This window comes from Echinops telfairi, unplaced genomic scaffold, assembly GCF_000313985.2.
Source record: "Echinops telfairi isolate 266 unplaced genomic scaffold, ASM31398v2 ScPeMD7_4;HRSCAF=17, whole genome shotgun sequence".
NCBI lineage: Eukaryota > Metazoa > Chordata > Mammalia > Afrosoricida > Tenrecidae > Echinops > Echinops telfairi.
The window spans coordinates 52,246,001-52,257,396 of record NW_022103900.1 but is presented as its reverse complement, the minus strand read 5'-3'; the positions used below and the strand labels follow the sequence as shown (position 1 = coordinate 52,257,396).

The following is an 11,396-nucleotide window of genomic DNA, read 5'->3' as shown; positions in this document are numbered from 1 at the left end:
TCCCTACGCTCTTGTATTTCCCTTTGGTGTATGGACTTTATCTCCTCTATCATTACATCCTTTTTCTGTATTGTGTCCCTTCAATCCTGTATTACTTAAAGCAGCATTTCTTTGTGGCAGCTCAATTTCTGCTTCTTCTATGCATGACGTTATGTTCAGGACTTCTTCTGCCATTGCCTTTTCTCCTGTTTTTTAGTTGGGGCTGTGTTGTTTTAGAGGAGCCAGGTGCCATTTTCTAGGGACACTAAGAGCACTGGCTCTCTGGTAGACTTGTAGGAATGTCTCTTTGAACTGCCTACAGCTAATTTCACTATGGAATTAGCCTACCTCTTTATTCTCCTGTGGTTTCCAGCTCAGGGGAGTGCCTCAGAAAGCTGGTTGGTTGCCTGCTTTGGTGATGTGGAGGTTGGGCAAAGGTTCCTGCAGCAGCTTGGAATGTTGACAAGTGTTGGACAAGCTGCCTTAGACCTTGTGAGGCTCTAAGGTAAGTGGGAGAAAGTTCCCTCGGTCACATGGTACAACAGAGGAAAAATAGGAGCTCCCCCAGCCAACAGGCAGGAATTCCCCGGTAAGAAGTTGGGTAGAGTATCCTCTGCTGGAGGTCGGCAGGGTTTTACCCAGCCTCAGGCTAGCTGCACAGGGTAGAGTTCACCTAGCTGGGTGTGGGGCAGAAGTAAATGCCCTAGGCTAAGGGGAGTGGTCTGGAGGTCGGCAGTGGAGTCTTCATGATGCTCCTCCTGCAATCCAGCAGTGTTGAATTTTTCTCCCCCCCTCCCCTGCTGTGCTTCCAGAAACCACGGATCCAGTCACTGTCTCTAGAGATCCACCCACCCAGCCTAGATTTCATACACTGAAAACCACACCCCACACCCCAAACCCAAACAAACAAAACCTAACAACAATAACAAAATAAAATAGAGAACATCCTCAGTGAAGAGGAAGAACGTGTTGGTCACAAGGACACCTTTGCGGTGGTTTGCTGTGTGGCGTCCGCGAGTGGCTCCCACACAGAGGGCCTCACAATTGCTGCCCAGTCCAAGCGCAACTGAACTTTCAGATGAGCCAAAAGGGAGATCAAATAACACGGTGGTAAACTTGAACCTAACCGCATCTGCCAAAATCCACCTTCCAATTCACTATCCACGATGGCAAGGCTATTCACATGCCTGGTCAATGGTCAGACAGGCTGATTTCTGCAGAGTCCCTTTGGTATGTTAATCAGTCGCCATCTTCCTGGAAGACCAGCACTGATATTCTTATGGTAAGCAGCAGGCTCCTGGCTGGGTTGACCAAGAAAGTGCTGTTGCTTCCAGAAGAGAAGACATGTACCAAGTGACTCCTTTGGAACCTTATGCCTCGAAGATATGACCGATTGCTTTCTTATTCGAAGGATAATGTCTAGGAAGGTTGGAGCTATTTCTTGCAAGAGCTTTTGCTTCAAGAACTACTTCCCAGTTCTACCAATTTGCCTTTCAAAGGGAGGGTACCAGAAAGCGTCTTAAAAAGGAATGACGATACAAGTGTTTCAATAAAGAACAGATCAAACCAAAGAAATCAAACCAAACCTTACCTCCGAAATTTTCTGTTCTAGATCTGCACTGTGGCAGTGGCCATTGTGACCAAGGAACAATTTTCACCTTTGTTTAATTTAAATTAAAATATAAAAATAAGAGTATAAACTTTTATTAAGTATAACTGTTCTGTCTTGGCAAGATTCCAGTTCACTAGATGTTCTTGTGTGTGCATATAGTTCACATGCCCTGGTGGTGACCTGAAAGGTTGGAGGTTGGAATCCAACCAAAGGTACCTTGGGGGGAAAAGACCAGTTGATCTCTTTCAGAAAATCCTGTGAGGCGCATTCTCCTTGGACTCACACCTTAGCAATCTTTTTAAGGTGTTTCATATATCAGTCTCCAGAAAAAAGTTGGTATCTGTTACTTACCGTTTTCCCGAAACTAACACATCCCCCGAAAATAAGACCTACTTAGTTTTGCCTCTCGCTGAAATAAAAGGCACCCCCTGAAAATAAGGCCTCTCCCAAAATAAGACCCCCAAAAGCTACCGTAACTCTGGACTGTAGCGACTGGTGCCACTGTGCAGCCGGAGCAGACAGTAAGTGCGAGGTGTCTTTTAATAAAACAATAACAATAAATGTGTACCATATTCTTCTTCATGGAAAAATAAGACATCCCCTGAAAAAAAGACCTAGCCCATCTTTGGGAGCAAAAATTAATATAAGACACTGTCTTATTTTCGGGGAAACAGGGCAGATAGATAAAGTGACTCAGTGGTTTGAGAGAGCCCGGGGGCGTTCTGTTGGGGCAGAGCATTCTAGTTGAGGAGGCAGGATGCTGGAATACTGAACACACTTCAGGAATGATGACAGTTGTTGGAAGTGTATATGAATAGAACGAGGTGGCAAGACATTCTTTTGGTGGATGGCTATTTAAACAAGAGTTGCGCAGTGACTAAAAGCTCACAAATTTTCCAGTTCAAAGAATAAAAGGTAGAATGAGAGGCAGGTTAATAACATGTAACAGAAAATGAGATATTATTTCTACAACCCATTCTTGATGTTTAATGTCCATGATTCCAGCTCCTGTAAGTAAATACAAATTGTCCATTTTATTCTGAAGACCTCAAGAATGTAACTTAAAGTGCTTTAGATTGCTATTTCTAAGGAAACTACATTTTAAATGTTTCACTCAAGATCTTGAAGAAGAGATTTCATTTAGTAGTAAGATGCATGGGCAGAAAATCTTTTTTTCTGATCCATGGATAAGAAAATAAAGAGAGGCATTCATTTGCCAAAGTAAAATCTCCTTAAGAAATATGTATTAAGCTGTGATTAATATCTAGAACAGATTTCTTTAAAAACCCCAACCAAAACCCCCTTCAGGTTTTGGGGCTACTGAAGCAACATCAGCCAGCAGACTGTCCAGAGACCTCTGGCACCCGGTGATGGCAAATATTAAGGGATGCCAACAGCTAGTGTGTATGCCAGGCTATAGTGTCCAGCTGCGAGGTCAAACATTAGCCTGGGTGTTAACAGGAAGCAGTTATATGTAACTGGTCAGCTGGCCTTAGGTAAAGCAAATTGTGAGTGAGTCTCAACCATTAAATTGAAGCCATTTACAGCAAAAATGAGTTTTTGCTCCCCTCAGCCTCACTAGGGTCACAGTGCTTCTGATGTGCACAGGTGGGCTTAGCGTGGGCTCGGAACAGGCATCCTTGTCCCCAGCAACCACAGCCTTTGCTAAACCTCCTGTAGCTTTGGAGGCTTCTTCAAACCAAGGTCCCTTCTTTGTTCATCTTCATTTCCCGCTCTTGTTTTCCACAGCATCTATGCCTTCCACACGATTTTCTACTGCCAGAACCCATAACCTAATTTCAAAGTGCCCCGCCCTCTCACCTGGGTGCACAGCTCTGAGGAACGGCCCAGAAGATGGGGATAAGCAGTGACCTCCCTGGGTGGCCAATGCTGGTTCCTTTGAGATTGGGCAGGATCTTGAAACCCAGCATAAATGAGGGATTGGAGGATTTCATCAAAAGCTACCACTTCTAACATGGAGAATTCTCTCCTCAGAAAGATCATCTTGATTTGATAAAACCCCCATAGGCACTGACAATTAGACCAGCCTCTCCCTGGCCAGCACCTGTCCGCCCCACCATATGGCCAGAAAAAGCTCAACTACATCTACAAAGTAACCGCCAAAACTTTACCTCACACTGGGAATTCGTTATCACTGCAATTTCAGCTCCAGAAGATAAATTGATGATCGTATCATCTTTCCACGAGGCCCCTTATGTTGTAACATACCAGCTATTGCTGTTGTTAGGTGCCACCAAGTCGGTTCTGACACGTAGGGACTCCAAGTACAACAAGCAGCGCAGGACACTGGCCGGTCCGGCACCAGCCTGACCATTGTTCCTGTGTGCGAGCCCACTGTGAAATGGACCAGCGCACAGCACCGCGCAGAAACAGAACTGACTCAAGAGCACGTTTTGTGGAGGCATTTTCCCACCCCCCTCCCTCCGGCCTAGGCCTGGCCTGAGGTCACCTGTTTGCACATCAGAATGGAATGCAAGTTTTTAAGTGCTCTCAGAGCAATCCTTGATTAAACTACCCCCTCCGCTGTACGTCTTTCTCTTGGGACAGCAGTGTCCATTTCCCTCACCCACTAGGAGGACAAGCTAGAGCCGCAATCCAGGAATAGGATCATAAACCAAGGTGCCTGAACCTTTACCTGAATATACTTTTAACTTCTGTCAATACCACCTAGTAATATATGTATTTTAACTTGCCTTTTCTTCTGCTTTCTCTATTCTACCCTCCCTGAATGATATTAAAGAAAATCGGCCAGGGAAAAGGGGGCTGCTGTTCAGAGAAAGGTTCCCTTTGAATGTTTCCGCTGCAGCCCAGGCTAGCCCGATATTAAAAATAGACTTCAATAATTCTATTCGGACATTGTAGTGGTCTTTTATCCCAACCTTCAACAGTTGCAGCCATGGTGTCAACCCATCTCATCGAAGGCTTTCCTCTTTTTCACTGCTCCTCCACTTTACCGAGCGTGATGTCCTCCAAGGACCAGTGTCTCCTGACAACATGTCCAAAGTATGCCTCGAAAATACTAGCTACTGCTTTGAATAGGAAAAATTCAGGCTACTGGGGTTTATAGGCAAACAGCAATTGTCCACCGGTGCCTTTTGTGATGGTAATTTGTTCTTGGAAGCACCTCCGAAGAAACGCCTGGCAATCTACCTCTGAAGTCAGCCACCGAGAGCCCTTTGCAGCGCAGTTCTGTTCTGTGACACATGGGTTCCCCCAACTCGGACTGGGCTTTACCGGTTGCCTCCCTTGGATCAGTCTTCACGCAGTTCCGACCCTTCGAGCTCCTGATTCTGACACAGCACAGGGTCATGCCCTATGCCCGGCCGGGCTTTCTTTCATCATCACTCTTTGTTTTGGTACGAAAAGCATTCTAAATGATATGGCAAAGAAATCAACATTCCTGAATTTTTCAGGGTAAAAAAATAGCAATCCCATTTTAGTATTTTGTCATGTATATCCACCTGATCATGCTTTATTATTATCATTTAGAAAAGGTACAAAAAATATACTCACAGTAAAACAGTGCTTTAAATTCAGAAAATGATAACCAAAAGACAAAGTTTGCTATATTTTATGCATTAAAAACCCAAACAAAAAACCACTCTATACAATGAAACTTAAATGGCATTACATACTCTTAGTGTTCAGATTTTAATCATTTTCATAATTTCATTACCTACAACCCCAAATTATCCCAAAACATCATAGGTACACTTAGCTGATTTTCAAAAGCATCTGTTCAATAAAGATGGCTGACTGAAAGATAAAGCACAAGAAGCAACTACCCCAACATGTATCCGAAGTCCATTTTGGAAGCAGTTGGCACACCAAGCAGGCTGGTTTGGTTTGACCCAGAATTCCTGAATAACAATGATTCTGGACATTCCCTGATATGAGGAGGCTTCAAAAAGTTTATGGAAAACTGGAATGAAAAGATAATGGAATTTTCCCACAAACTTTTTGAAGCCTCTTCGGAGTTATGCAATGCTCTATTTATTTATAACTCTAACAGTCTAAACCGATTCCTAACCTAGCAGAATTTTTCAGGCATTTGAAAGTATACTTTTCAAAAACAATATCCACACACGATACAGTGATTAGGGTACATTAGAAGAAAATTCAGACACAACATGGCTGAGACAGAACAAGATTGGAGGAATATTTAGTATTGTATCTCAGTTTCTGCTAAGTCCTTTCAAATGCTATTAGGTTAACACCAAAGGTGCTTAATACAAAAGGGAAGTGGGCTCTTTGATTTTTATCTTGAAAATTTTTGCTCTTGTAAAATAGACTCAGATGAAAATCAGTCGGTGCTAAATTCCTCCACAGGTGAAACCTCTTGCCCATCCATTCAGATACGCGTACACTTCACAGCTTTACCAAAAACCGTGTGATGTCAGATCCATGCTTTGAAGCCAGTGAGTGTTTTCTCACCTCGTTTCTTTCTTTGGCTTGTCTCGCAGTTCTCTGCAGTTAAAAAACATAGGCATACATATGTTAGGCGGGGGAAGCACTGGCTAAAGCAGCTCAAAAATTCGGTGTGTTCTGTTAGTCTGGGAAAAACCTACATATCATCACACTCACTTTCTAAATGCTCTTCCACTGGGTGGGGATGGGGTGGGTTTGGGGGCTTCCAGAAGCACCAGACAGAGGCCGCAGCTGCTCAGGTAAGTTCCTAGGAAATGCCCTAGGCTCCCTGGAACCACATTTGGAGAGCACACAGCTTTAGGGGAGTCCCACTGCCCAGAGGACCTGCTGAATACTGGAGTGGATATTCCTAAGGCATCCAGGATGTCCCACAGTGCAAAAATTATTCAAAAACACCCTAAGTACACTTTGCTTATTTCCAAAAGTAACTTTCTATTCAAGACAGCTGACTAAGAAATAAAGGCCCCCACTTCCTATTTTCTGGGCCCCGAAAGATGCCAAATTCGACATCCAAACCAATGCAGATGGGCACAATGAGACGCACCAGGGCTGGAGCCTCCCGCTCTTACAAATAAAAGTTTTCATGAAAATCAAGTACAGGCTACTTGTCCTGTTGCTTTTTCTTAATTCTCTTAAAAGGTAGCCAATAATTTGCATAGCGAAGACGTTCATGAAAGAACCCTGGTGGCACAGAGAGTTAAGCATCAGGCAGATAACTTTAGGATATGTGCTGCCGAAGTAAACACAGGGCAGATAACTTTAAACCCACCAGCAGATCTGTGGGAGGAAGATGGGGATGTCTGCTCCCGCAAAGACTGACAGTCTCGGAAACCCTAGTGTCGCTAAGAGTCAGAATCAGCACAGCTGCAGTGGTGATTGATTTGGAGAAGTTCATGTGTGTGAACTGATCCAGGTGAAAGAGGCAGGGAGAGAAAAGATCACAACAAAATGAAAGCAAAAAACTGCCCCTCTGACATGATCCTACTCATATACAATTATGCTTGAGCAGAGATGATGGAAGCTAACAATGGTGGACACTGACAATATGCACATTGCCTAGGCAAAGGAACTGAACAGTACTCATAAGAGTAAATGAAATTGGTTATCAATTTAAAGAGACATGGGCTTCTTTAGTAAACAAAGACTAGCCATCCGCCCCTCCCTGCCATGGGGCACTTCCTTTCACTACCAAGCTGGCGGTATAGAACTGGTACAATCTTTTGGGGGAGAAATTACTAGCGTATCAAAATATCTCCAAACACTTTGACTTCGTGATTTCACATCTGAGGATCTATCTTTAGAAAATGGATTCGGAAACAGTTTGGTAGACAAATCTGTCCCTGGCAGCATGACGTGGACAGCAAATACAAATGGAAACAACTTGGGAGTCATCAGTATGAGGATGGCTAAGTAAACTACGGCATGATAAGCATTGTGAATGCCCGAAGGGCACTGGAGAGTAGAAGCTATGCTTCCTTCTAAGATGAATTTCAAGTGTTAGGTGATGGGGGTGGTGGGGGTGGTGGGGGTGGAATGCAGCTGAGATCCAGCCAGGCCAGGGAGGTACAGTCATCCACATGCTCTCCTATGGCTGTGGGCATACTTTTCAAGGTGAATCCCAGTGGGATCCAAGCTCCCTCTGCGTGTCACTGACCTCTCGATGGCAAATGGTACAGAGCGTCTGCAGATTGTCCAAGGAGCACTGCCCTCCACCGCGGTAGACTGGCTTGATGTGATCTACCTGCCAGAATTGGCCTTCGACTGGGTTTCTTATCATTTCATTTAGCTGCAATAGGAGACAGCATCAGCACTTTTCAACACACGCTGTGGGAGCTGTTGGGTTTGCATTGTGCAATCATGTTTATATAGCAAAATCACATGGAAAAACACATTAGGAAGGCTTTTTATAGCTTTTGTTGTGAGCAGAAAAAAACCTCTGGGTTAGCAATTTGAAGGCAATAAAATCGGTTTCTGAAAAAGCTTTTACCTCTTTTTACCTAACTCATTTTGAAAATATTTCCACACAAGTATAATATACAAAGACTTCTGAAAGATTTGAAAAACAAACAAACAAACTCAGTTGCTGCTGCACCTTTGGGTTAGTTTATATATCTTCTAAACAAAACAGAAAACACAAGCACAGACTGGAAATGAAGAACTTCTGATTTTACTGACCCAAGCAATCTTTAGCTGTTGACCTAAATGCATTTGTTAGATTATCAACAATCCGGAGTTTTAATGTTGCTCATCAGGGAACCTCCCAAGTTACATGGACTGGGAGGAAATTTCTAGAACATACCACTAACTTCGATGTTTGGAATAAATAACTATTTTTGTTTTATTTTGAAATTAATCAGCACCTATGTAAGCTAGTCCTCTCTCTTCCTTCTTCTCCGCTCCCTTCTCTGTTCTTACTAAGGATGCCCTACACTAAAATAGGTTGTATTTCAATATTGTATCCTAGGTTATTAAGACAATCATTCCAGGGCTGTGCACTGTTTAAATATCACACAGATGAGTGAGCGGTTATTGTTTCTTTTCCCTGGGCAAAAAGAAATGATAATTAGCTAATTTCATGGCAGTGAGCCATGGGCACCTCTGATGCCGGTCTACAGCACTTCTATGAGTGCTTGTCAGACCAGGGGAATTGCCAGGTGACCTCATCAGTAGTACATGGCCCATGGGGAGCCCAGGAGCTCTAAGAGACAGCAGACTGAAGCAGTTAACTCTGTTCAGCTAAATTTGGCTACAGCCTTCCTTACGCTTCTGTACTGAACTTTCTGGATGGTTAGAAGATGCACGTTGATTTTTTGAGATTGGTATTGTTAGAAGCAACTAAATGAGTCTTGTGCATCAGACAAAGGGCATATTCTTAAGAAAAAAAATGAAAAATCCTTTTTGCTCTACCTTCTATAACCAGCTCTTTTGCTCTGAGTTGTATCCACTGTGAGTGATTCTCACATTACAGAATACATTTAAAAAATTAGTTAGACCCAAAGCCCATCTGTAGACAACTGGACATCCCCTCACAGAAGGGTCACAAGAAAGGATGCGCCAGTCAGGGTGCAGTATAGCACCGAAGAAACACATAACATTCCTCTAGTTCTTGAATGCTTCCTCCCCACCCCCCACTATCATAACCCCAGTTCTACCTTACAAATTTGGCTAGACTGGAGTGTGTACACAGGTACAGATAAGAGTTCTCAACACATAGAATCTAGGACAGATAACACCCTCAGGAACAGTAATGGGAGGAGCCATACCATGAGGGTAGGGGGAAGATGGGGGGAGAAAGCGGGAACAGATTGCAATGATCGACGTATAAACAACCCCCACCCCACCCCAGGGGGACAAAAAATAGAAATGTGGGTGAAGGGAGACAATGGACAGTGCAAGATATGAAAAAAATAATAATTTATAATTTTTCAAGAGTTCACAAGGAAGGGATGGAGGGGAAAAAAGATGAGCCCATGCCAAGGGCTCGAGTAGAAAGAAAATGTTTTGACAATGATGATGGCAACATATATACAAATGTGCTGGAAATAATTGATGTGTGGATTATTATAAGAGCTGTAAGACCCCCAATAAAATTATTTATTAAAAAAAGTTTTGGAGCTATAATTAACATACAATCCAACAGTTCAATTATATTAAAAAGGGCTGTACAATCAACTTTGGAACCTGTTCTTCTTTCTTGTACCCACTGCTATTGCCTCTCCATTTCCCTCACCCTCCCCTTCTGAGTTGCCAGGAAATTTTTAACCCAGTTACTGTCTTCATAAATCCACCCATCCTTTTCCTATATAGAGAAATATATAAAAGAAACCACCACCACCACCAAAGGACCCAGCAATGATGATCATGTGAAACAGAGAAAAAGTTTATTGTAAGAGAAAGTGAGGGCATTAAAAATTCAGAAGAAATTGAAAGTGGGCCACGAGGGAGGGCAAGGGTGAGGTGTTAGGCATGCAGTACTGTATGCACTTCCTTAGCTCTCCTTATTAATCCCACAGGAAGTTTCCTGGGACCACTCTTCACTTATTAAATTCACTCTTGAAGGCAACAGCTGCCTCTGAGTGTTCCCCCCAATTGAGTGTGTGTGTGTGTGTGTATCCATGGAGCTCCTTCAGCTCTAAGCACTTCGTGCTGCATATACACTGTGTTACTTCGGAAGTCCTGGAAGGGCTCTTTTGAAAATGTTATTGGATCATAGCAATGGGCGTCTGTGAAAGACTAGACATTGAGGCAGCAGACAGCAACTAGAGTATGGCCAACACCATCCCTTCACTCCTACCAATCACACCAGTCTTTCAGGAACTCTGCAGGTCATTAGAAATGTACCTTGTGCTTCTTTAGCTCTCTAAGACATGCTGATTCATCTTTGTGTAAATGCTTATCAATTCATTCTCTCATAACTCAGTTAACACTAAGTAAATAAAAATGCCTGGTCTAAGTGACACATATTTACCAAAGAGTGACACTTTTTGAATTAAGCACACTACAAAAAAAAAAAAAAATCACACATTTTGCCCTAGTTAGAAATTTGGAACTCATTAGAGAATGAGATTAGAAATCCAATTGTGTTTTGGAAATCAAAGTGATACAGTAGATGGTGCTGAGAATCTTTTCACATATTGATCAACTTAAATTACACTTTACAACAGAATCAACACATAAGAGTTGTCTTCTCATTGTAATGGCCAACATTGTGGAGATTCTTTTATCTCATCATTCAATATACACATGAAAACTGGAAGAGCCAAACATCAGATAGCTTTTGATGTGTGGAATCTGTTAAAATCTCTAGTAAAAATAACTGAAGGTCCTAGTCCTCTATTTTATCTTCTATAATTTGTGTGTTTTCCATTCTGTTTGATACTGTACCAATGTTGTAGATCAGGGTCCCTATTTTTTCACTAATTATCTTAATTAATCCCAACCTCCCAAAACCCCACAAAAACTATAATTCTAGGTTTTATATTTAGATTTTTGACCCAGCTTGAGTTTATTTTTTTGTATATGGTTTGACATGAGTCAGTTTCATTTTTCTTCAGATGGATATATAATACTAACATTCATCTAGTTACATATACAAGGGTGGACTCTAAAAAATTTATTTATTTTCTAAAAATTATTTTATTGGGGGCTCGTACAATTGTTACCACAATCCATACATACATCCATTGTGTCAAGCACATATTTACATTTGTTGCCATCATCATTCTCAAAACATTTGCCTTCTACTTTAGCCCTTAATATCAGCTGCTTGTTTTCCTCCTCCCGCCCCCCCACGAACCCTTCATAATTCATAAATTATTATTTTGTCATATGTTACACTGTCCGACGTCTCCCCCCC

The 11,396-nt window shown here is 42.4% G+C and overlaps 1 protein-coding gene across 1 annotated transcript in view; it reads right to left on the bottom strand.

Moving 5' to 3' along the window:
* Window positions 1-5,156: 5,156 nt before the first annotated feature.
* ZRANB3 (zinc finger RANBP2-type containing 3) overlaps window positions 5,157-11,396 on the bottom strand; it is a 259,543-nt gene continuing 253,303 nt past the window's right edge. Inside the window, exons 20-21 of the mRNA XM_030887987.2 lie at window positions 7,695-7,826; window positions 5,157-6,079 (exon numbers count right to left, since the gene is read on the bottom strand). Of these exons, the coding sequence (XP_030743847.1) occupies window positions 5,981-6,079; window positions 7,695-7,826 (231 nt within the window). The 3' untranslated portion in view covers window positions 5,157-5,980. The remainder of the gene's footprint in view (window positions 6,080-7,694; window positions 7,827-11,396) is intronic.